General features: G+C 38.4%; 1 protein-coding gene across 1 annotated transcript; it reads right to left on the reverse strand.

The window, feature by feature from the left end:
- Window positions 1-301: 301 nt before the first annotated feature.
- Window positions 302-27494, reverse strand: dusp3a (dual specificity phosphatase 3a). Its single transcript, XM_088001011.1, has 3 exons — window positions 26803-27494; window positions 14139-14371; window positions 302-9385 (listed from the first exon to the last, which is right to left on the reverse strand). The coding sequence occupies exons 1-3, from the start codon at window positions 26997-26999 to the stop codon at window positions 9156-9158; spliced, it is 660 nt and encodes a 219-aa protein (XP_087857137.1). The 5' UTR covers window positions 27000-27494; the 3' UTR covers window positions 302-9155.
- Window positions 27495-27781: the final 287 nt, after the last annotated feature.

The following is a 27781-nucleotide window of genomic DNA, read 5'->3' on the forward strand; positions in this document are numbered from 1 at the left end:
TGGAGAACTAGACTTGGAAGGTTTCCTCAGCCTCTCTGTGTAATCTCGTTCCTGCTCTCTATGTCATTTCCCTTCAGACCTCTCCCAGCTCCGCTCGTTCTCCGTCATTAACCTCCGCTTTCCTACGGAAGCTGAAGAGGGATTTGGCTCCACCTAGTGGTCAATGCTGTGAACGATCAGAACTTGGAGAAGTTTCAGGATCCTTCCGTTTTATTTCTGAATCTTTTTTTATATATATAGTTTTAGTTATGGTGAGCTGTGCCAGTGGTAAAAGTATACCGGTAATTCATTAGTTTTTTGGTTTTTTTTGCTTTTTTGTCTTTATTCAGGTTATTTTATTTTTACTGAATCCTGAATCTATTTGTTTCATTATTTTAGACTTCATCTAGATTTGATGCAACTTGGTTAGATTTAAATTTATTTCAAAATTTTAAAGTATTTTTTTTTGTTTCAGATAACATATTGTATAAAATTAGGAAATTCTGAAAGACTGCAGATGGATAGGTTGAGACAATATTGTGTGCAACTGCAAGTGTTTTGTTTTGCAGGTTTTTCAACCAGAAAATACTTTAAAAAAAAATAAAAATAAAGTGACACTGTCATGATGACACTAGGTTCAATTTTGATATCTAATCAATGTAAAAGTAGTCAGTTTTAGCCTTTTATTTAAATTCATGGCTTATAGAGAACGAGAAACCTTCCTTCATTTTCAGACTGCAGAAACAGATAGTTATGTCAAAGAAAATAAAAAACTTATGGAAAAATTCTGAATTGAATTAAAAAAAAAATAAAGTGAGGCTCACCATTACTCTAGCCTGACTTTAATCAAACATGACTTGAGACACAGCTGCTTTGAGTGTTTTGTAGCATTCCAAATTTGATATTATTTTGGTTTACTTCCTGGGGTGATGAGAAAGCCACCTGTTTGGATTTATTTGCCTCGTTGGATTTGCTTGGACGTTAGACCAGTCTCCTACACATTTTCTGTTTCAAAATTACTGATTTTCCAGACTTTTTTTTTCATATCTGGGGTCAGATTGAGGTCAGAGTCAGACTATGTTTTTTTTTTTTTACTAAGAAAGATGGTTTAATATAGTTTGTGAGGTTTAGTATTAGTGTGCTCTAAAGATTAAAAGCTCCAAAGCTGTACACAAAATCCATTTTTATCACTTTAGCCACATCAACTCATTGAAGGCATACAAACATGAAAGTGCCTGATTTAACTGGTGAGTTTCCAGTCACTCAAAAGCACAGATTAATGTACATATGCAATGCTCAAGAAAATAAAGGGAACACCTAAACAAAACAATGCAACTCCAAATCAGTCATGCCTTTGTGGAATCAGTGTCACTGGTTAGGTAGTACCACATATTGTGAATCGATTTCACCTGTTGCTGTGCAAATGGAGCACACAACAGGTGGAAATGAGAGACAATTAGCGAGACAACCCCTATAAAAGAGTGATTCTGCAGGTGGTGACCACAGATCACTTTTCTGTTCTTGTGCTTTCTGGTTGAACTTTTAGTCACTTTTTCATTTTGTCAGTGCTGTCACACATCGAGGCATCATGAGGTGTGTTTTTTTTATTTTTACAGCCCACTTAAGTTGCTCAAGTAGTGCAGCTAATCCAAAACTAAGCATCACTTCAAGTGGCGGTGAGAAGATTTGCTGTGTGTCTCAGCACATGGGGCCTGTGCTACCAGGAATAGGTACCAGGAGACATCCCAGTATGCCAGGGGGTATACTGGGATTCCTACATTTCATGTAGGGAATGCTACAGTGTTAAATTTTTGTGAAAAGTGATTGGGGGAGAAAAAACAGAGTCTAAGATGGTAATACCTCATTCATTTATTTGTTTTTAAACATAAGAAAGAATGGACTGCTCCAAGGTAAGAAAAGTAACACAGCAATTTAAAATCAAGTGCACTTCAACAACATCCAACTTTTTAAGGGGTCGCCCCTTCCAGCTGCTTGAAGTGAAATACACAAACTGAAAAACGTATCCCGAATCAGTCATTACTGTAAGGCTTTGGGTGGCGATGCTTCTGTTGAGACGTCAGCAATGACAAAGACCCATTTACAGACAATCCAACATCACAACAAAGACCTTTTGCAGAATCTCCACATGAACACAAACGTAACGAGACAAGAAGTGGACCTCATAATAGACTCCAGAGGAGTCGGGCAGTGGGCTCATTTGTGCTAAAACGCCTGCTTTAAGCCACTTATCAGAATGGAGGTGAGAAAATGACGACAGATGGAGTGTCATCTGGGCCAAGCGGTATTTGTAAGTAATTTCCAGCATATGTTTGAAAGTCCTCAAGAGCACCAGAGGGTAGAGATTACTACATGGTGGACAATTTAGAGGAGTTAAACCAGACGACTTTCCATGCTGTGAGATATCAATTGACTATCATCTCAGCTTTTTATGGCCGACAGATGGCTGACTTACACCGCATGGGATTGCAAAATTAAGAGAAAATCGCAGGAAATTACTTATATGTCGATTTATGTACTTTTCTGTGATAATAAACACAACTACCTGGCTACTCTTGATTGATTTAACAAGCCTCTTCTGCAAAGCAAATGAGTTACAATTACAGTCTGGCCCAGCTCTGACTAGCATTATTCATGTAGGTGACTCATCCAAAAGCAACACAGATAATGACGAAGGATATTTAACAGAATGGTTGAAGAAGTACGTCACAAGAATAGTTTGTACAAAAAAAGCGACAAAAAAAAGCAGTACAAATGAGTTAAACCTCCAAAGAACTTACAACCAAATGTCAATAATTTCACAAACTTTAAAAAAAAAAAAAAACACAAGTTTTAACTTATAACATTCAAACACTGTCCAATCTTTACACTGTAACAGGCCGATTATGAGGATAAAATGCAGCAATTCACGATTCATATATAATATCTAAAAATGGCATTTCACATTCTTTATAATACATTGTGTGATCCACAAAATAGTGCTGGCATTGTGTAAACAAATGTATGGAATATGCTGAACGTAAGAAAAAGAGGCAAACGCATGTCAAAACATGGTCAGAAACTACTGTAATATGTCCAAACAAATATACAGGCTGAACAGCAGACGGCAGTGTTTCTCGATTTCTCAATGCATTAAAGAACCAGCAATGAAGATGTATGTATTTTTTATATTTTGTCACATCCAGACATGGGCTGGCTTCCAGTTTCTAATAATTTTTTTAAAGAAAAGCAGTGGTTCTATTATTTTTTCACTATTACAGTTTAAGAGTTTAGTAGAATGACAGACAATTGTGTTCAACTTCCTCTTGCTTGCTGCTGAAAGCAGTCAGCTGTGTACATGGGGAATTTTCCAAAACCTTCCTTTCCAACAAAGCCTACAGACGCCTTGCAAAACAAATACGATAACGTAAGCAGTGTGAAAATATACCTTGTAGGAGAAAAAAACTTAAGAAAAAGTTATTTGGGTAAGGTTCACCTCCCCACACTTGTTACTTTGAGCAGCTAGTAAGCTGTGTTGGATGCCTGAAGGTGGAGAATTCCCTGAAAAGTTTTCCATACTTCCAAACAAACAAATCAGAGTTGGCTGTAAGACAGGGAATTTCTAAGGTAAATAAAAATGGCAGACATAGATTGGAGTGCCACCTGTCACTTTTTAACAGTACAATTTAAACCAAACAAGATCTGACAGCTGACAGATCATTTCTACTGGTGAAATAAACAACCCACTTCATACAAGCTTTCCTGCAGTGGCAGATAAATAAAAAGCTAACATCATTTTGATAGGCTATAGACACTTCTTGCAAGTCATATTTAGGAACAAAGCAATTCAGTTTAGCAATTAATTTATTTGTGGTTTGTTTAGGCCTCCCAACACCTTGAACATTTGATTGAGGTCGCAACATCTCTCCAAATCTTAATACCAGCCCATGTCTAGTCACAGAGAAGCTTTTTCACTTTACTGATGTCACAAAAGCTTTGCAGGTGTCAAACTCCAGTCCTCAAGGGGGCAGCATCCTGCAGCTTTTCGATACATCTCTGCTTCAACACGCCTGAATTGAATATTTAGGTTCTTAGCAGGACTTTGTAGCATTATACTGAATACTAACTTAGCAATGTATTAGTTTGATTCAGGTGTGCAGGCCAGGGAGACATGCAAAGGCTTCAGGACACTGGCCTTTGGGGACTACACTTTGACATCGCTGGTTTGCTAAATGAAAGACTGAAATTTGTTTTTGAAACCTGATCTGTTTGAAAGCAACAAGCAGATCACTGCAATCAGTTGATTATAATTGTTTAATTGTTTAAAGGAGTTGCACCAATCACTGAAATGTCTTTGGTTTTGTGTACAGTACTCACAAATACTAAGGAATAAAACAGAAACCGTATGAGTTTCTTTAAAAGATTTTTGTACAGTAGAGTGGGTGCTCTGCATTTTGGATTATTATGTCGGCTCCGCTGTCAATGTACGGTGTGAGATTTATGACCAAGTCACGGAAAATAAACCATGCAGTGAGAAATTTGACTTTAAAATTCAACTCCTGGCTATTTAACAGCAGAAGGAAGCATATGTGAGGGGGATGAGGGGGAATCTAACGAGCAGCTTTAAAGATCAACTCTGACATTTTCACACAACTAAATATGAAACAGGTCAGAGTTGAGTGGAATAACTTGTACATATACCAGGCCGGAGAAACAGTAAAACTGCACTTGTTCTCGTTCAACAAAGTCTGAACTCGCGTTTAACTCCCTGTGAGAATATTACCTTATCTGGCTTTTCCTCATGGCCAATAATGAGTCAGAGTTCACAGAAGGTCTGGACATGTCAGTGAATGTTTGGAAGTCTAAATATTGTTTTTTTAATGACATATGAGGCTTGTAAAATGACCTTTCTGTATTTATGCGCATTAAGGGGGAGCTACACACAAAGTGCAAAGCAAAGTATTCACACCTCTTAAACTTGTTCACATGACATTTTGTCATGTTACAGAGCCAAACTTCAGTGTTTTATTGGTATTTTATGTGATACCCACACAAAACAGTACACTACTTTAAAGTGAAAGGAAAATGAACAAAACTAAAAAAAAAAATACTTTTGCAAAATACTCTAAATACAAGTTCTAAAAAGTAGTTTTAAGGAAGGGCTCATAAGAAGATGGCGTAATTGTGTAATTAATTTCAAACACATTTGACAGCTACAAGCAAGGAACATGAATACATGTCATACCTAAAGTTTTTAGGTATGAATATTTGATTTAGAGATCAAATATTCAAATATATATGTCCAATTAATCAAATTGGACAAATATATTTACATATATGTAAACGTTGTTTAATGTACGCTCAAGCCAACATGCTGGTACGCAAGTTCAGGATGTGTTCAGTCTCAGAGAAAGTGGTTCTCGTTAAAGCCTGCGCTCCTCTGTATACTGCTCACTTATAGAGACAGTATAAACCAAACAGTTTACAGAAACTCAAAGTGGCATACAATGACGGAATGAGGATGCTGCTTAGGATGCCGAGATGGACTAGTGCTAGTCCGTTATTTGTTGGTGTCTCCACTTTTCATGCTGTCTAACGAAAATTGATGTACAGGCTTATGTGGAGGTTACGTGTTTCTACAAACATCGTCCAGATACTAACAGATATTTCACAAAGCTCAGTCAGGTTTAAGTCCAGAATGTGGAATCACTGGCGGTCTAGCCTTTCTGTAAATCTGTGACTTGTATATGTGATTATCGTTTTACGTGATTGTTTCTTTTTCTTAATTCTCTTAAATTATCTTTCTATGGACCCATTTGTGTCTTTAATAAAGCTGATGACGATTAAATGGTCTCATTCTTGAATTTTCGTATAAACAGGATAAATAAAGACAGAATACACAACAAGAGCATGAATCATCTAGTGGTAAAGTTTCTAAATAGTTAGATTTTTATGTCCTATGCACCCACCGTTTGCAAAGTGAAATAAAAGTCATTAATAGAGAGAACAGGCGGCCATACCATCTGTTTCTGTCACTAGAGGGCGACAGTTATGTGAGGATATCACAGCAGGACTGAACAGATGCTGTTTGCTTTTTAGGTAAAGGTCATCTTATGCAAAAAAGTCCCATAATTAAATTGTTTATATTATGCAACTTAAGACTTTGTTGAATTTAAGATTGATGCATAATTGAAAAAGCTGCTCTGTGTCAAATAATCTAGTGACATCACAGTTTATACTTTATTAAAGGAGTTTGTGTGGAGTGTATAGTTTCTAGAATGGACAAGTTGTGTTTTTTTATTTCTTCTTACTTGTAATAAGCACAGCCTGTGAGAGAAAATGTGGTGAAATGGCACAAAGAAATACTTTGTTCTGCTTATGTATAACATCTACCATTTAAATGGGTGATTGCCATTAGTGCATCCTTGTGTATGATGGCACACCTGCTGATAATTAGTATGCATGTGGCTGTAATTCATGAAGGAACTTCATGGTGACAAACTAGAAAAAATTATCAGAGATGCACCAATCAAGGTTGTCCTGGCCGATGTCTAATATAATTTTTCCCCAATCTAAGTACTGGAACACAGAGAAAAGGAAACGTGTGTTTCAGGTGCTTTAATAAAGACAACAAGAATACTTCTATTTATGTGATAAAGCATGTTCCTAATTGTTCCAGGGTTCTTATAAATTTTACTGTTTGAAATTATTTTTTCTAACTATTATAAACTCTAAATATTAGAGTATAACATATTCAAACTATAAACAGAAAATTTAACAAATTGCCCCCCTCCCCATAATCTTTGGCCAACTGATTGCATCTCTAAACAAAATGGAAAGTGCCCCAGTTAAAATGAAGTGGTTAAAATATCACAATTATACAGCACTTGACATGCATATATCTGAATATTAATGAACATGTAGTTTTGTTGTTAAAACAGTGGCGATGGCGGAAGGACCCATATACAAATATAACATGATAGTAAAGAACATAATGACAATACCTACAAGTTATAAACACATTGCTTGTACATTCATATATGTCAACACTTAAATATGTATATACAGTGTACATATACATATATATATATTCGGATGTATACAGATATATTGAGAGAGGAATTAATAGTGGCATTAATGAGGTGAAAGAGTCATTTTAATATTTGTCCCTCCAGAGTTTTATATAATCTGGATTGCTGGACACAGACTTTCATACTGAAGCGAGATTTTCATCTACATATTTCACTGTAATCTACTGTATATATATCATCCTTTCCTGGACAAAATAATTTACACTTTTGTCTACTAACGCTGTAAATGCAATGTCGTTAGCGGAGAATCATAGAACTGAGGTCGTTACATAACGAGTACTGCTGGATTAGTCATCCTAAATATGATTACATTCTATATATCTGATAGGGTATTGACATATATTGCAATGCTTTTAGTGCATACAAACAAAGGAAGTGTATGTTTGTGTGTGCATGAGTTTCTGTCTGGCACACACTTAGGGGTGTGGGTGTGTTGTGATAAACGGTGTTGATGAAAAAGTGGCATGTGATACTGGTTGAAGGGCTGTGTCAGGGAACTGGCAGTGGATTTACTCTCTGTTGTGATGACAGAAACTCTCTCGATTGAAGGCCAATGGCATCCTTCCCAGCTGATACGTTTGACACTGAAAGGCCTCTAGATTCAGATTGGCTTTCTGAACCTCCCTTATGACAGCAATACTGGGCCTCGCACTGTGAAAGATAAAGCTTATAATCTTCTCTTTTATTGGCAAACCTTAATTTAGGATACATTAAATCAGGGGTTTTGATTTAGTAGACCGATTGAACATTGTTGAAACATTGAAGCAATGTGCAGAATACTGGAGACGTCTGCTTTCCGTTGAAGTAATTTCAGGGTAGGCACAGTTTACAGTCTAAAACTTGATCATGCAACATCATAAGAAGCCAAAGGGAAAAAATGTATAATGAACTGTAAGCTTTAACTTTCAATAAACTATGCTTTTAATTTAAATTAGCTTTGGTTAGAGCAGTACAAGAATTTGTAGTGGAGAAAATTTTCCTCTAGTGAAGACAGATCATTCTACTGTGATTTCTGATTTATTACAGAGATCTTATACAAAACTAAAAATGTAAACCTTGAACTGGCTTATAGTGCTGCAGAAAGCTTGGAGATTACTTTATCTGCCTCTGCAATCAAAAGGCTAGCCACATAAAAAGTAGATGTCAAGTATATCTGAGAATATTTCTCAGCTGGAGAATATAGATTTTGTCACATGGAAGTTAATAAAATTAAAATAGATTGAAATATAATTGAAATAGATATTGCCTTTCAATCTTTTTTTTTTTTTTTACCATAGAGACCTCACAATCCAACTAAAAGGAATATCTGTCAAACTCACAAACACAGCTGTAACATGAGTAACCTGCACAGCTCATTATTTTTAATTATCTCAACCCTTCCTGGTTCTCGGTGGATAAACACTTTCACTGCCAATGTTGTCAAGCCAGAGGCCAAAACTGAAATGCTACAGCCAGAGTTTGGATGCATTTGAGAGTGAGAAAGTGTATTTCACCGTTTTGCTTTTTTTGTGTGCATGAAACATCTGCTACAAAGCAGCAGAAGGAAGATAAAGACTTGAGTACTTTAAGGATTAAATCTGGGCATCTTTTTTTTCTGTTGTAGTCTCTATGGAATGTTTGGGATTATCCTTCCTGCACTCTTCGTCTATGGTCACACATTTTTATTAATAAGGAATTTCATTTTTCCGTTTGAAATTTACTTCTGTTCACAGAGACATCACTGACATTCCGGCAGTGGGAAACTATGGAATGATTGTGCTATAATCTGTTAAATACAAATTTGTAAGGATGTTTTATAAATCAGGGCAAGGTGTTTGTCTTATTAACTTGTGGGGATTAAAGAAAGGTAAGCTTGTTGCTATATAAATTTAGAGCTGAGATTTGCAGGAAAATCTGCCCGGAGGTGAAGTGTGGACTAATAAAAAGGAGGATGGGAAATGAAACTGTTTGTGCACATATGATGAAGGACAGGTATTTACACAGATAAATGCATGTTTGTACCCCTGATATGTTAGATGGGTGCTGGTTTGGTTAGGGTGCGATCTGCCTGGCAGGAAGAGACCGGTCCGACAGACATCTCTCCTGTTTTCATTTGGTCTTCGTTTTGCCCACCTCTCCATTCAGCTTACCCTCCTTCACCAGCTTCTCGTTAAGTTGGCACAGCTGGAGGAGGAAGCCATCGTTGGGGCCGATCTCTCTCTTCTGTCTCACGGTGGCCAGAGCCGTCCGGGCGTCCATTTTGTGGCGCATCATAAGGTAAGCGACAACCATGGTCGGGGAGCGGCTGTAGCCTTCTCTGCAGTGTACATATACCTTCCCTATAAGGTCAACATCAAAACAATGAAGAGCACTCATTTAAGGCAGGCGTCACTGCAAACATTTTTTTATGTATTTAAAAAAAAACGGTAAATGTTGATGAACTTTCATTTCAACTTAAAGTTTAGTAAATTGTTGATAGAGTGGAAAGTTTTACTTTTTGCTAATTTTTCTTTTAGCATATATAACAGGAGCTAATTAAAGTAGAAACTGGAAGAGAAATCAATGAAGTAGGGGATTGTATACTTTAACACAGCCCAATCGTTGGAGGTCAGGCTGCACGTAGCCGTTAGCGGAGCGAGTTCTTCATCTTTATCCAATTGGCACAGGTAAAGCTCCCCTCTTTCATACTGAAAAACATAGCCGAAAGACCCCCAAAGCCCTTAAGGCTCCAAAGACCAGTCTTCTTTCAATTTCTCAAAAAAAGGCGCTCTCTGCACCAGACACACATAAAATGTAGATTTCTTAGGAGCATCCTGTAGACAAGGTGAGTACTTAGAGATTGACACCGAGGTCTCACATAGAATAGATGATTCGTTCGTCAAGAACCCCCTTGAAGACGCAGTCGACGGACCGGGTGCATCAGAGGTTGAACAGCCCTCGGCAGCATTATCCCCTGCGCGGTCCGGTTCCGGGTACACAGATATTGGGATTTCATATACGAGATGTGGTCCTTGACCTTCAGTAAGAATTCGTTGATCTCCATACATTGCTTGACTCTTCTGTAGAAAACGCTACAAGTAGAGCGTTGTATTCTCTAACCCTATTTATAAACCTAACAACGCCACCCCCCTCCCACCCTACTCTATTTCAATTGGTTAATTCATGAATGTCCCAGACGAAAATTACAATAGGAGCCACCTGTCAGAGGTGTTAAATTCATTACCATTTAAACCCCCCACTAACCCCCTACCCGCTTCCGGACACCCACTGACCCCACCCCACCCCATACCCAAACCGGAAGTCCCGCCTCAGAAGTCCCGCCTCAAAAATCAGAAGTCCCGCCCATCTGTCAAATTTGATTGAAGGAAAGGGCGTACTTAATTTCTCTACTGGATGATTAATATCTCTAAAAAAAAAAAAAAAAAAAAAAAAAAAAAATATATATATATAGAACAAAAAAATTAATGGAGGTCGCGTTTTCCGTTGTGCATATATTTTTCAAAAAGACAGATTTATCTGTAAAACAATACCGCTGTGATCAGATTATACAAAATCTAACAGCAAAAAGCATCTTGACAGAATCAGTTTGAAGGTTTTAAGCAAAATTGCTCAACTGTAAAACCACTGGTGGAAAAGAATAAAAGCAGCAGGGTGAAGAAAAATGGGAGCAAACACAGAGATGATGAATTAATAAAGAAACAGAAAAGTTGGGGGACAGATGCTGTGACTAAAGCTGCTGAGCACAGCAACTTTTCTGCCAGGAGATGCAAATACAAGACCAAACCTCTGCTGCAGAAATCAGTCACACCAGAGCAAAGCCACATGTAGACTGAGCAGACTTGTCTGTATCTGTATCTGTATCTGGTATATATATACTGTACTGCTTGTTATATCCTAAGATAAATCTTTGTTCCACTGTCCTCACAGAGTGGCTGAAAACCCCATGAGGGATTTAACAAAGTAGCTGATATACTGATCTCAGGTCAGATCTGCAGATTCTGCACTTCCTTTGAAAGCCCAACCCCTCTGTGTCCTTGTATTTATTCTATTTATAACATCTCATTTCCTTCCCTCGCTTCCTTTGTATTGACTGAGAAAACCCTTCCAATGACATGACCTCTTCTGCTCCTAATACTCCTGCCAACCGTGGATCAATGTTGAATCTGAATCATCCTGTTAGAGATGCGGGATCTTTGGCTTATACCCTCAGTCATTATTTCACCCCACTCAGTGTCAGAACAGACACTTTTACTGCTTTCTCACCTAGTTTGTTTCATTTGACTGAAATCAGCTACAGCCGAATTACATGCCTTATGCAATGAATGATTATGGATATGGTTGCACAGTAATTTAAAAGAAAATCATGGAAATGCAATATCACTGTTGAGCAGTGATATTCACGTTATAACAGGCTTACACCATTCTGTGACCTTTAGCATTCTGACCTTTGGCATCTGTTAAGTATGAGCATGTACCGCAGTGAGACACCGCCCAACAGCGCGAAACTTAGACATCCACCAACCAAAAAAAAAAAAAAGTTGCTTAAAAATGTGATTATTCGAGACCCAAAAATTCTAAAAAAAGATCTATATTTTTAAAAAGTCTACATTTTTTTAAATATACCCCAAAACATATGAAAAACCTTCCAAGTTTAAAGTGTACTTTTTTTTTTACCATGACTAATCTTTCTTTTAAGAATAACATGGTTGCATATCAAATTTGTTGAACTGTTTTGATTTTTTTCTTTGGCTTAATTTAAAAAACAAAACAAAAACAAAAAACAATTGCGGCATGAGCATTTTAGCAAAACCACTCAAACTATTGCCTCATTTTTACCCTATTATATTAAGAATGCATAAGTGCAGGTCCTCATTAAAATCTTGACCATGACCTTTTTGGAGCTGAGAGCTATAAAATGTCACAGCTAATGTTGTGCAGAACACGTCGTCCCACTGCAGCAAAAGCACACGCATAACAGGCTCCAAGACCATCCTGAACTGCTCATTTATTCTTTCTTTGCCACTGTAGCGCTTTATAGTTATTTATCTGATTTATACTGCGCTCTTCAGGTTTTGTCAAACTGTCTGCTAATTAAGATGCCCTCCTGTGTCATCTAGCAATAAAATTATGACATAAAATCCAGGGTTCAGCTCACTAATTATAATTGTCGACTACATTTTCTTTAAACTTTAAAAGAGCTGGTGAGAATTTCCAGGTGGAGGATGGCTATGTCCTCGTGGGATTGAATGTTTCCTCTGCTCTTCTCTCTGAAACTCTTTACTATACAGAACACCTGACCTGGCAGCAGCATCAAATTCCACACTCAGCTCCCTGGCGGTTTCTGCTGTTTTGTTCCTTTAAACAAAACACTAAAAATGCTAGAGATCCTGGTTAAAACAGGAGCCACAAGATCCAGCTGTGTAACACGTAAAACTTTTTGACAATGTTGACAACCAGGGATGTGATCTGACACCAGAATATGGAGCAGGGCTCGGGAGAGTTTCAGATTTAGCTTCGTGATTATCTTCTGTCCTCACTTCAAGACGCATAACCAGGATTTCCCCCAGAAAACTCGCTAAGCCCAATGGTAACGGTGCTAGCATGGCTGTGTTAAAAAATGTTAGAAGTTGACAGGAATTAATATGACTTAATTCCTTTTATTGGAATAAAAAAAAAGAATTATATATATATAGATATATATATATATATATATATATATATATCTATATATATATAAAATTATATATAATGCTGGTTACATTTAAACAAAGCAAATTAAAAGAAATATTACCTTAAACAATGATGAGTACAGATATTTGTATGCTTTACTAAATATTCTCATTCTTAAATATTCTATAAAGCTTAAATATTTATTGTAGTAAGTTCTCTTGTGTTTTCCTAAATCCTTCCAGTTTGTTTAGTAAAGTGTTTTGCATTGCTAGTTGTGAATGACTGCTATTTATCCAAGCGAATGCAGTATTTGCAAGGAATACCTTGGATGAAAAAGACCTGTCTGTGATTGGCTGGTGGTGTGGTTGCTTTAAATCCATTTTATCAAATCGCAAGTACAGACAAAGAGCCAAGCATGTGCCAGAACATGTATTGAGCGAGCGTGAGATGTAAATGCACACACCACACATTACTCTTTGTTCAAAAAAGTTATTTGTGCTCACATCAGCCTTATGGTGCACTTAACGCAAACCTCTAAACTTGAGACTATAACTCAGGATTATAGCCATGCTTTTAGAGGTTTGCATTCAAGCTTTTATATTTGATGTGTACAGTATTCTCCTAAAAGACAGCCTTCAAAGTGGAATTATATAAAAAGTACAGCTGATGGTGCTCTGCAAGAGCACCGTCCAAATAGATGCATCAAATATAGACCTGACTTGACCTGTCTTTGCAATCCCAGTTACTGGTGTATAAAAAAATAAAAACATATTGATAATAAATAAACAGTGCTTAGCTTGGCAGGGATGGGGCAAGTAAAGCCTGGCGACAAGCCATGCTTATAATACACTGGGGGAAACTCTGCATAACAATGACTGAATCATTAAAGCACCATTTAATCATTAAATCATGTTGCTTCTATTCAAAAAGCAGCAAAAGGAGCTTGTGTCTCAGTTACAGTCCATTTATTTTACAGACCGACAGTCTCTGGTTAAGAGGACTGGTTGGCCCATTGGTCGTGGGGTTGATACAGAAATGAGACATCTTCCAGATCCCAAAGGGCTGCGATGGACTGGTGGTCTGTCCAGGGTGTACCCTGCCTCTCTCCAGTTGACTAGGCGCCAGCACCCCTTGCAACCCCAATAGGGATAAGCGTGTATGACTATGGATGGATGGATGGATGATACCAGTGGAAAATGGTATTAAACAAATGGTCAACTGAGAGGAGCCGGAGGAACTAATTATTTGGCATATTATACCGTCAGTATAGTGACAATTTTAACATACATGTAAAAAAAAGTTACCTACTGTAGCTTAAAGTTACTAAAATGTAAGAATATCAAAAAGTAGCTCTTTAAAATCAATTTTTAAATCATGTATTTAAACAGTTTAACCCCTCTAAAAAACAGTAAACATTCTAACCTTTGCCATTATGGTGTGCTAATCCTCTGTCTATAAAATCGGCCCCCTCCTCAAAGAAGGCACTGAGGTTGAAGCCCTTTGTGTCGTTGGCTGGAATGCCATGGTATGTAATCCCAGTGCCGGCGTACATCTCTGGACTGGTGTTGACGTGCATGAAGGAGGTGCCCTCTGCCACGTTGAGGACATGTGTCACACCGAGTTTCTGCAGTCGCATGGGGTTGTGGGCGACAAACCTAAGAAAGCAAGAATAAAGATTCCAAGAGCTGAAACATAGAGTGAAGGTCAGTCATCTAGCAGGTTGCCACAAGCTTTGGGATGTTAACTCCTACAATGTATAAGGCTTTGTCAAGGTTTGTCTAAGGCCTCAGATACTGCTTGATATGATACATCATTGGTAAATAATGACTTTCCAATTTCATGCAGGTTAGTGCTAAATTTGTGTGCACACCAATGGGATGGAGTTAATTTCTTTGAGATTTCTTTTGCACACAATAGGAATATGCATGATTGAAATCCGTGTGCTTCATTTAAGAAAATCTTTCCCACTTTCTCAGAAAACATAGTCACCTTTTTAAACTTGGATTTGTTTTGAGGTGTAAAAAGCCATGCAGGACCAAACCTGTATCCCAAATAGAACGTCTGCACACAATGGTGTCTTGTTTTTCCACTCTTTGTGCTTATAAGCATCTCTAACTTACCGTATTTTCCGCACTATAAGGCGCACCGGATTATAAGGCGCACCTTCAATGAATGGCCTATTTTAGGACTTTTTTCATACATTAGGCGCACCGCATTATAAGGCGCATAGAATAGACGCTTCATACTCTATTATTACACATCCACATTAATAAAGAAATGGTCCCCGAGTACTTTATATAGTAGGCTGGCCCAGTCGTTGTTTCACTCACGGTGTTGGTGTTGCGATATTATGCCCAACTGCTTTCTGGGTAACACAGACCAACCGACACGCTGCCGCTGCAGTCTCTGTCTCTCTTCCCCTGCCCCTCCCCCCCTTTAAATGTATTATCAAACTTTATTAACAAACCAGTGTTCTGACAACTATCCCAGCATGCACCGCGCACTACTTCTTCTACGGGGGAAAAAGAAGTTGGCGGCTGCTTACCGTAGTGGACCAACTACGTAAGCAGCCTACTGCATGTCTGTGTAAACATGACGTCTTTCATTTCGATCTGAGTTAATTAGCGTAGCATTTCTGCCGGATTTTCACAACATATCAGCCACGACAATGGACAGGGGAACCAACAAGTTCATGTCATCTTTTTTGGACGACATCAAGGTGTTTGAGCCACTGGATGCCTCCAACATTGTGCGCGTCACAGCTAAAAGCTACCGATAGATGAGGAAAACAGCAGATCCTCACACCCTCAGCATAAATATAGCTGTGGACAAGATCACTGATGCCTATTGTTCTTGCAAGGCTGGGTAAGTCGGCATTCATGGTTTTGATGGTCCACAATGTACATTAGCATATGTTTACTACTGTAGCTTGTGTTTGTGAGACGGTCACGCACGTGGTAGCTGCACTGTGACCTAAAATGGGCATTAGCCAATGAAACGCAGCCCCTGTGGTAAGGTCCGTTGCTGGACCTGTTGTGGCTCAATATTGGTCCATATATAAGGCGCACCGGATTATAAGGCGCACTGTCGGCTTTTGAGGAAATTGAAGGTTTTTAGGTGCGTCTTATAGTGCGGAAAATACGGTATATTTCAATGATAGACCAGTGAGTTTGTGAAATAAAATATGTCTTGACATAAGAATAATTTTCTCCCCACTGTATATGACATATAATACAGCTACTGTGAAAAATGATTTTATTATAAAGGAATTTAACACAGTTCCACCAGGGATCCCTAACTGTACAGCTTGTTGTCAAAAAATGTACAGAATTTGCAAAAACAATATTATGTTTTATACAAACATTTTGATCAACATAAATTATATTTAAAAAAAGTGAATTTACAGCAGCAAACGAGCCTGAGAAAAGCAGGATAGCATAGTTTTGCAGCATATTGATTCCAAGAAACTACGAAAACAAAACAAGAAACCTACTCTCTTCAACTCTTACAGCCAATTCCACTACAACAGCTTTATTCTTACTTCATGCCCTCCATTTCCACAACACAATAAATCTATTCTTGCTCCAGCTCCAGTGCTAATAAATGCTGCTTTTACAAACAGCAACACAGCATATCAGATCTATACAGCTAACAGGCCACAACAAAGCCATACAGAATGGTTGCTGCTCAGGTCTGTCTGGCCCTATGCCTGAAACCACTTTACTATCCGAACTGCCTGAGAGCACTGTCCATTGATTGTGAATAAAATGTCTCACTGTGTATAAAAGACCAAGTTATGTCAAGGTTTTATGGAGCATTCAGCGTCACTAATTGTACATAATTTATGTTTTAAACAGCTAAAATAGCAAGAAATTGTTGCTACATAAAGAAAAAAGTAAGTGCAACACCTTGTAAAAGTATTCATAGCCCTTGAAACTTTCGTTAAAGTACAATTTTTCATGCATTTGTATTCAGTCCCTGAAGAACCTATATTTGCCACAGCTGTATGTCTCTTGGGGTCTCTGTAAGCTTTGCACATCAAGAAACAAAGTTTTTCCCAATTCATTGTTTTAGCTCAGATGATTCAGATTGAGTGCATCAAACTAAAGGTGTCCAAATACAAATGCATGCTTGGCACATGGTAGTGGTAGCATCATAATGACATGAGGAAGTTTTTTGGCAACGGCAGAGAGGTTGGTCAGAGTTGATGGCAAGATTTTGGTAAATTTAGGACAAAATCTGATGAAAACACTTCACAAAAGGGCTGAGATTCATTTGGTAGAGAAATAAAATAAGCTTTAATTTCAGCAAAGTGTCCCAAAACAAACTGATAAAACATCGACTGGGGACAGAGCGACTGGTTCCCCTCCTTCGCCCCTCCCTCATCTTTCCCCCCTCCCTCCCCCTACTCCTCTCCCTCTCTGCTCCTCACAAGACACCTTCGAAGAAATGTCTTCCGGACCAGAGTTTCTCAAATTTACAGATGGAATGGATCAACAGGTTCGCCTCGGCAAGACTCTCCTTAGCGCTAACATAGCAGACCTCACCTCATCTAAGCCACCTGCCTCTGACTTCCCAGAGGATCCAGCACTCTACGTTTCTGAGGTCTGAGACCGGGGTCCAGACATTATCTTTACACCCGTCTTCCTCCAGAATGTGTCTGGCCCCCCGGCATTGCAAAACAGGCCATTACCTGTCCGGATCACTACAAGAAAAGTTACAAAAAACAGAAATACAAAAAAACAGCGGTCTTAATTCAAAGCTCAGACTGATCCCCTGCCTAAAGGAACCTCAGACTGAAGAACTTTCAGCCTCCAAGTCACTTAAACTGGCTCTTTTAAATACCAGATCTCTCTGTGCTAAAGCTCTATTGATTTATGATTTCATCACCGAGCATAATATTGATGTTTTATTTCTGACAGAAACATGGTTGAATGACAATAATGAATCAATCGTACTAATTGAATCAGCGCCTCCTACGTACAATTTTTTAAGTGAGAATAGAAAACACAAAAAAGGAGGAGGCGTGGCTTCAATATTTAAGAATAGCATAAACTGTAGTTAAATCGGAAATGGCGTAAAACTCAACTGCACGTTTATTATGACATCTACAAAGAAAGACTACGTAACTATCACACAACACTAAAACATGCAAGAGAGGATTTCTTTGCAGATGTCATAAACAAAAACATTAACAATGCTCGAGCTTTATTTGCTACTGTTGACAGACTCACAAATCCTCCGATGACATTGCCACCTGAACTTCAATCTAATGCCGCCTGCAACAAGTTCTCCAGTTTCTTTTCAGAGAAAATTCTAAAGATCAGAGGATTAATCTGCACATCCACTCCAAAGCCAGTACCAATGCTGTGCCCAAACAAAACAAATGCAAGAACAATGACAAAATTTCAACTACTAAATTATAAAAACCTTGAAGAAATTATAAGTCAATTAAGCTCCGGTTCCTGCTGTCTGGATGTCCTACCCACACATTTCTTTAAGAAAGTCCTGCCTGTCGTTGCTAATTATCTGATCCAAATTAGGGCTGAAACGATTCCTCGAATGATTCGAGTACCTCGATTACTAAAATTCCTCGAGGAAAATTTACCTGCCTCGAAGCTTCGTTAATTTATGTTTTATTAGTTAGCGCACCGTGTTCCGGCCGGGACTTCATTTGCGTTGCGCGGAGCTCTCACTTCCGCCTCTGAGTTGTTGACAAAAGCTAAGTCTCAGCGGCATAAAGTCCAATCTTCAAGATTGGCCCGTGGGGATTTTATTGATTGATGATAATGCCCGACTTTTTATCGTTTTTGGGGAACCAATAAGCATCCTTAAAATGACTGGGGGAATGCCTGGAGTACGGCAGCATTTCTCCTCCGGGGCTGCTGGTTGAAAGCGAACGGCGGGAAGAGCGCTGAGGTGAGCGGCTAGCCTGAACAGGGCGGGCGGCTGAGTAGCTGATGCTTACCGTGTAAATGTAGCTTTACCGACGAACCGCACAATAAATTTCATATCCCGGTCTGAAGAAACGGGTGGCGGAGCGCATCGTACATGGCTGGTAGATGAGTTTCTGAGTGTGACCAGTGAAGGTGTCGTAAATATCCCGTATTGCTTCCCCCCGTGTTCGTCCCCCGGTCTAACGGTTCGTCAGTCCGCTGGTCTATTTCCTCCCCTCCACCCCATGTTCGTTCATTCGCCCTCTCCTCCCACTCCAGGCGGCATTTCCCGTATTTTCAAACCCAAAGCGTGACAGGTTAGGTGGCAAGGTGAGTTTAATTAATCTATTAAACTCACTGAAGATGAATACATAAACTAAAAGCTGGATTGTAGACATTTTTTATAAGCATATTTGTGAGCCTGCCTCTTTGTTATTAAATTCAGTATAATTTCAGATTTTTCTATAACTTTTCTTCTGGTTAACTTAGAAAGTGAGCTATTATTGTTACAGGTTAGTTTTCTAAACTACAAAAAAAGCAACTGTTAGGGATGCTCAAATATGAAAAATTGGACTGATATTGATATCTGATCGTAACACCGGTATTATGCCAGATTTACCAATATTTCATTTTATAATTTTTTTTATCCGATTACTCGATTAATCGTAAGAATAATCGATAGATTACTCGATTACTAAAATATTCGTTTACAACAGCCCTAATCCAAATAGTAAACTCATCGCTCTCTTCAGGTGTTTTCCCTCAGGCTTTGAAAACAGCAGTTATCAAACCACTGATAAAAAAGAACAATCTAGACAAATCACTACAGCAGAATTACAGGCTGATCTCCAACCTCCCATTCATCAACAAAATTATTGAAAAAGCAGTTTTTAAACAATTAAATAACTTCCTAACAATAATGAATCGCTTTGATTCCTTCCAGTCTGGTTTTCGCGCTCACCACAGCATAGAGACGGCCCTTGTAAAAGTGTTCAATGACATCCCACAGACTGTGGGAGAACCACAGTGCTGGTTCTGTTGGACCTCAGTGCAGCTTTCGACACTGTTGACCACGACATTTTACTGAATCGACTGGAGAGTTGGGTCGGACTCTCCGGTCCAGTGCTCAACTGGTTTGAATCTTACATAAAGAACAGGGATTTCTTTGTTTCAATCGGAAACTTCTCATCAGAGAGGCCAAAGGTAACGTGGGGTACCCCAAGGTTCAATCCTAGGACCCCTTCTTTTCAATCTTTATATGCTCCCACTGGCTCAGGTTATAACAGGAAATAAGATTAGCTACCATAACTACGCGGATGATACACAGCTCTACATCACGATGTCACCAGGTGACTCTGAACCCCTCCAATCACTGAATAGATGCTTAGAACAGATAAATGTGTGGATGTGCCAAAACTTTCTCCAGCTGAACAGAAACAAAACTGAAGTTATTATCTTTGGACCTAAAGAGGAGCGAACAAGAATCAGTGCACAGCTTCAGTTATTACAATTGAAAACCAGCGATCAGGCCCAAAACCTGGGAGTAGTGATGGACTCTGACCTGAACCTTCAGAGCCACATTAAGACAGTCACAAAGTCGGCCTTCTATCACCTGAAGAACATCTCCAGGATTAGAGGACTAATGTCTCAGCACGATCTAGAGAAACTCATCCATGCGTTTATCTTTAGCCACATTGATTACTGCAACAGCGTCTTCACAGGTCTGACTAATAAATCAATCAAACAGCTGCAGCTGATCCAGAAGCTGCTGCTCGCGTTCTGACTAAAACCAGGAAGATGGAGCACATAACACCAGTTTTAAAGTCCCTACACTGGCTCCCTGTAGCTCAAAAAATAGACTTTAAAATACTGTTAGTTTATAAATCACTGAACGGTTTAGCACCACAATACATTAAAGATCTGTTATTGCTGTACCAACTGTCTAGACCCCTCAGATCTTCTGGTTCTTGTCTGCTCTGCATCCCCAGAACCAGAACCAAACGAGGAGAAGCAGCATTCGGTTTCTATGCACCACAAATCTGGAACAAACTTCCAGAAAACTGTAAAACAGCTGAAACACTGGGTGCCTTTAAATCTCAACTTAAAACCCACTTGTTTAGAGTTGCTTATGGCTAAATTAGTATTAGAGTGTGATGTCTTCGATGATTTTAATGTTTTTATCTTTAGTTTTTATCTATTTATTAATTTATTTTTATTTCTCTTTCTCACTGTTTACGTTTTAATGATACAAAGCCCCCCTGAAAACGTCCTAGTTAAACAACGTTTAACTAAAGTCCTTCGGGGTTTAGAGCCCCAGTTGACGGCGTTTCAACTAAAAACTTTGAGGTTGGAGTCCTTGTCAAACGGTGTTTTTGACTAAAGTCCCAGAGGGTTAGAGCCCCAGTTAAATGACGTTTAACTGAAGTCCTAAAAGGGGTGCGGGTTTTATTGTTTTTATCTTTTTTAATCTTTTTCAAAATCTCTTTCTCACTGTTTATTCAATGTCACATGCTGTTTTTATTTTAATTATGTAAAGCACTGCTGCTGAAATGTGCTATACAAATAAAATTTGATTGATTGATTGATTTTTATTTACAAGAGATGGCACATCTTTTTCCTTCAACATTAAAATAATGTCACATAATATCCTGAAAAAACACAATGAAGACTGTGGTTGTACTGTCAAAAAATTTGCTTTTGCAAAACATGACAATGTAAAACAAAAAACGTTCGAAAAACCACATAAAATAAGGTTATCATTGATATTAAGGCTCTAATTCCAGCAGAACCTTAAACATTTAGAATGTTTAAGGCTCTGCTGGAATTATGTAGCAGCAAATCCTACAGAAAAGACAACTTCAGAGTCATCAATCTTCATGAGTCTGGGGTGCTTGCTTTGACAGCTTTGTGTGTTTTTACTGCCATTTGTGCTTAAAAGTCAAAATCAGGCTGGTGAGATGTGGCTGGTTGACCCCAAGCAGCTCCCTTGAGACAGTGACAATGAAGCACCCTGTTCACACAAACGCACTGCAGGAACCAATAAAAAAAACCCTGGAAAAAAGCAGCCCATCTGCCTATGTGTCAAATGAAGGGCAAAGATGAAGAAAAGCAAATATGGCACACAGCTCCTTTGGTTCCATTCAAAATAATAATAATAATAATAAAACTTTTGTGAGCAAGGTGATTGAGCTGGACTTCATAAATGAGTCATTAAGTGCTTACAGTATGAGCACTTAGATGAGGCAGGAAGAAAATACATTATATGTAGTAAAGTGTTTCTCCAAACTAAATGCAGAGGTGAACAGGGTTCAGCCGGGTTCAGAGCCAGTGCTTTCCTTCCTGCTCAAGTCACAGCCTCCTCACCCTGGGATCCGCAGTCCCAACGCATCCATTATTAAAGAGCAGCTTCACAACTAACCAGCAAACAACCACACCTTTATATTGTCCCTGAGCTATGCACTGTGGTGTCAAGAGTGCTGACTGTTACTGGACAGAACTGAACAACAGCACAGGTCTGCAAAGTACAAACATAATCCATTTATGAACAGGAACTTTTCTCAGAACACTTGACTAAACAAGTACAGTTCGAGTCGTCGTTTTGTGTACTGATAAAATTGGGATTGGAGTGGAGCAGGAAACCCTATTGTAATTTTATATGTATTATTTTTGTTCACCACGGAGATATGTTGGACAGAAGAACCAGACAACACTGGAAAAATCTGAGAAGGCAGTCTGTATCAAAGTAGGTTTTTCTACCAAAGATTAATTTCGCTTACACCCCAATTTAAATGACTGCTCTGCATGGTGCAGACATATATTAGTTGAAGAATGCATTTCAAGTATTACGCATCAAAATATAGGGAAATGTGTCTAATTTATCAACATTTGTGTACACATACGCTACACCAGCAAGACTGTTCCAATGTCTCTGGATCACTCAGATCCCTTTTGAGCACTAAAATGTCCCTGTCCCTTTTTAAAATAGCTATTTTTTGTGTGCCACATGTGAAAGTTATTATCTGCAAACAGAGAGTGCTGAGCTTTATACGAGAAAGCTAGTTTAATACGTAATAATTATGTGTAAATTGAGAAAAACTGGTTCCTTGGATGCCACCAAACTACCAAAAGAACACCCATGCACTTCTAGATCTGCATTTCAAGAACATTCCAATGAAATTCAATCTTCTTTAACTGTGTCATGGTCTGAAAAGCTGAATATTCACAGGTTGCTGCATTCCAACTATTAATAGCTACCTGGAAAAAGTTAATGGGACAGACTCCTGTGAGAGACTACGATGAATATTTTCCAACTTATATATATATATGTTTTAGTGTGTAATTGGAGTGAGGTTCCTAAATTATCAATCACATCTAAAGTGGTACATTGCATGAAGATAAAACAAAATATCCACCTTAGTGTCATATTTGCCTTTTATTCTAAGTTATTCTGTGGGTTAACAAGACAAATACAGTTGATTCCAGGGCACTACTAATATGATGCATTGGCAATGCAGAATGGATTTCTTTGGGCACCTAATATAAACAGTGGACAAGCCACAGATCTAAGCAATCAATATTGCCTTTCTCTGCCTGAAAATCTGCAAATAACATTACATTGCTTATTATTCCACCTGTTGTGTAGTAATTGTTTAGTACACAACAGGTGTACAAAACAAGAAGAATGAATTTGTTCAAAACTGGAGTTAATGCTATAAGGAAAAGGACTGGAATTAGTTGGAAAAGCTTAAGTATTGCATAAATAAATATAGGGTCTAACAGGCGAAAATATTAAATATTAAGTACATGTCTAGAAGCTCTCTGCTACACTACAGCTTGCTCACTACAACAGAGATAAACTGTTTTCCCGGTAAATTGTAATTGTAAGCTGTTTCTCCACCATTAGCACATTGAGCAGCGCGTACACAAGGGTGACTGACGACACTAAGACCTTCATCTGATTGGTAGTTTTTGACCTGGAACAGTGCATTTCTGCAATAGTAGCAGTCACCAGGACATGGTGATAGTTTTAACAAATATGCAAAAAAAACATATTTTTGTAAATGTTACATTTGACAGTTTTTTGCAAACTACAACCAATTTGCAAAAAAAAAAAAATTAGGATACAGGAGCTTAGCTAGTACAAAACTGGATGACGTCACCAGCTTCAGGCAGGAGGCAGTGTTTTACCAAAACTTTTATGAAGACAATGATTTATTATATTTTTAAAAAATGGTGAAAGATATTAAAATGACCAATAATGTAGAATATCCCCATATATGATGTTTCTTGCCTAATAGGGCAAAAGGTGCCTGATTAGTTTGAAAGTTTACCCCATTCATTTCTGTGGAAAAAGTTTTCGAAACATTGAAAGATTTTGAAAATCGTTACAGTCACTGTGCACATCTGCTAAATGAGTTTAATGTTGAGAGTACTCCAGAGAAACGTAGAAGGATCAAAAAAAGTGTCAATGCTTTACAGCATAGACAATAAAATAACTCACTGACTTTCTTCCTGTATGTTGGCTTTCAAGAGCAATAAACACAGAAGAACTCTTCTTCTTTTGTCATGGAACAAAATTTCTCCATCAGACATAAAATCTCGATTTTGAAAGGAAATTATGAGCCTGAAAGCACATCAAAGTGCCTCTCAGGCCTGATGAGCTTCTACTGAGCACAGGACTGCCAGCACTCTGCTCTGAGACGTGCCCTGCAGATAGTCATATTCATATTGATTTTAGTGTAGCCCAGAGATCCAGGAATATGACATGCATCCTGTCCCATGGGCCCCTCCTCCAACTCTGTGCTGGTAGCACTGAGATAATTTGCAGATTGCAGAGAAACAAAATGCAAATGAATGTAATGCTCATTTACAACAAACCGTATCCTAAAGTGTAACTAAGCTACAAGTCAACATTTTTGGTTGATAAACTGTTTAAATTGGTCATTTAGAGCGCCATCTTTGTGAATTTTGACATTTTCATATAAATTTGATTAATTCCACATTGTTTTTGCCTTAGCCATCTCAATGCTTCTCTCTGCTTGAACAGTGATTAGGCAGCTGGATTCTCCCATTTGTTTAAAACAGTACGGTTTTACGTCACTCAGCCCTGGATCAGATATAAAAGTTCCTCACTCTGACACACGGCCCCACCCACCCCACACTTGACCGTGCTTCTCAGTGTCTCTTGGCTCCGCCCACTAGGCTTGGCGCAATCTTGACACTTAGCGCAAGATTACATAATCACATTATTGGGTCAGTATTGTATAAAAGGTAAACTGGTGAGGTATACATATGACAGTTCATATGATGGAGTTTGTTGTCATGTCCAAAAATATCTGACAGCCTGACCTGTCTTGCGAATCAAGTTGTGTTTGCCACTGGTCCCTAACCACCAAACCAGGACTAGTGCCCATCTTTGTGTCTTTTAACACTACACCGCAAAAAAAAAATAACAGTTTTTATTTTCGTTTAACTTAGAATCACCACTCTGAAAGAATTTATTTTAACCTCCTGCAAATACTCTTCTTACCAATAAAATAATTCAAGTTGTCTTTAATCCCACAGATGATTTTCTTGAAATTTGTCGTCACACAAATTAAAGTATTATCGTACTTTCACCCACTTCTGCCTTTGAAAACATAAAAAAAATGAAAATGGGAAGTTTATTTGACAGGGAAATGGATGCTTTACGTTTGTTTTGAAAGTGCAGTTCAGACAGAACCAACCAATGGCTGGAGCCAAACTCAGCTGAAGAACGCAGCGCAAACAGCCAGAAGCTTCACAGCACAAAGAACTAGCTGTTACTTCTGATAAAAAGCTTGGGAAACAAAAAATAAAAAATAAAAAAAAATAAAAAAAAAACATTACCACAAAAAAAAGTGTGCAGAACTGTGTATGTGAATTGATGAAATTGTGCTAACTCTAAATGAGAAGAATAATCCCCAAAGAACCAGATCCAGGATACAAGTGACTAAAAATGAACTCTCTCTCTCTCTCACTCTCTAGGTTGACCAAGCTTTGCCTTGCATAAAGAGCTCTTAGCATCAAAAGGAGTCAGCTGATGTGGTTCTGGCACATTCTTTTGAATGTTTCCTGGTAAGAGGCATCCAACATACCGTTTATCATACAGACACCTGTTGCCTCCTCTACTAGGAGCTGAGGGTCCTTCGACACACCGATGAGGAGTTGGACTGTTATTCTGTTCGAAAGCCCGAGTCCAACATTTATAACGTTCATTCATTACGTTGGATGCCCTTTCATAATTATTATTAGAAGTACATTGTTCTTTTTGTCTTCATATTTTTTTCTTACTTTGGTGAATTACTTAAACTTATAACAATCAAGTCTCTTTAATAATATAATAGCGGAATATTAATAGATTTACAATTTGATTCTAATATATAGAAATAATTTTAAAAAGTTTTCTTTGTGTTAAGTTCACATTTCTGCATAATAGAACTGTGAGGTGAGCTTTTAATGCAACAACTTCCTCCTGAACATTTTCAAAACATTTGTACAAAACCGTAATATACGGTACCATGAAACTGAACACCATAATCATGACTACATTTTACATCTCTGCAACACCTTTTGAAGTTATAAGGATACATTTCAACTCTGATTATGACAATGAAAATGACATCTTTCCTTAAAGTTTTTTTTTTTTTTTTGGTCCTGTTTTGAAGTTAGTAGGGTGAAATGAGAGCTGCTATATCCAGATTCCAGTTGGACAGGAAGGGGAGCGGCTTATTGAAAACGGGATTTCATGGCAGTGACATTGTAGGGATTTGTATGGATGTGGAGATCATGGTGTCTTTAAATTCAGTTTCTATGCTTCCAATTTTCGCTCTGTGTCTCAATTACCAAATTCTGTATCAATAAATTTGTAGACATTTGACTGTTGTTTTTCCTCTGGTGTTGTAAAATCATCTACCTGCCTGTTGGAGGCTGCTTTATTTGGAGAACAGCTGCTTACTGCCGCTGACACCGACAGCCTGTCGCTTCTTCCCTGCATTCACAGAACAAAACAGGAAGCCCGCCCAGCGTGCGTGATGCCCAGCATGCGACACTCTTGTCATGGTCACGTATGATTAAAACTAAATATCACTCCACAGGACTGCCACTGTGGCTCATATACAAAGAGTACTCACGCGTTTCCGATGTAAATCCTGGGGAAGACCTCATTGAAGTGCTGGGTGGGGAGGTTGTAAAAGCCGCTGCCGTCGGAGAGGAGCTCGTTGAGCTCGTTTACGGTAACCTCGCCGCCAGCAGCCGGGATGTCTGTCGGTGGGGGCGGCGGCTGGTGGTGGTCGTGCTGCTGCTTCGTGGGGCTCAGGTGTTTTTTCATGGCTCGTTATTTGTCCCCTTTCTCAAACTGGTTTCAGATTACAACCACCGCCTGACTTGTGAGCCCGCGGCTGGTGTCCAACAGCATTTCTTTTATCTTCGCACGTTAGTCGCACGCGCTCTGCAAGGTGTCTCATCAGAGATGCGCGAGCCCTTCGGTTTTCTCCCGACTGTGGAAAGAGTGAGGGAGTTTCCATACTTTGTTCCGTTCACCCTTTCAAAGTAAAAGGCAAAGCTCATTTCAAAGAACTCTTTGTATTCGTGACATTATTGTTTTCACATTTTATTTCATTTACCTCTGACAAAAAAAAAAAAAAAAATCACAGTAAAACTGCACTTTCTTTATTTGTGTGATTTCTAAGTAGATTCCATTAAGCAAATCCTAAATGTTTACATTGTTAATAATAAGAAGAATTTATTACATTTGAAATGCACCTTTACATTTTTAATATTAAAGTGCTACAATAACAATCAAGTGTTATATAAGACAATATCTAAAAACTGTAAAACAGTCAGGAAGGTCACATGCTAACTTTGAGTTAATTGTGATTTAATCAAGGGAATGCTGAAGAAGGTGTTGTTACTCTGGATATAATTCATTTATAATTACAGAGGTTGTGAGTTTCTAAAATGTTTAGCACTGAAGTGCATTGAGCATTGTGTGATTTGTTGATGTGTTTAGGTGACTATTAAAAGAGTGTGAAGCTTGAATTTTTCAGAGCAGTGCTCAGAATGCATTGGGGTGTCGTGCTATTCTTTCAGCAGCAAACAAACAAACAAAAC

Source organism: Poecilia mexicana, unplaced genomic scaffold (genome assembly GCF_051168715.1).
Source record: "Poecilia mexicana isolate PSO_F unplaced genomic scaffold, ASM5116871v1 scaffold_19, whole genome shotgun sequence".
NCBI lineage: Eukaryota > Metazoa > Chordata > Actinopteri > Cyprinodontiformes > Poeciliidae > Poecilia > Poecilia mexicana.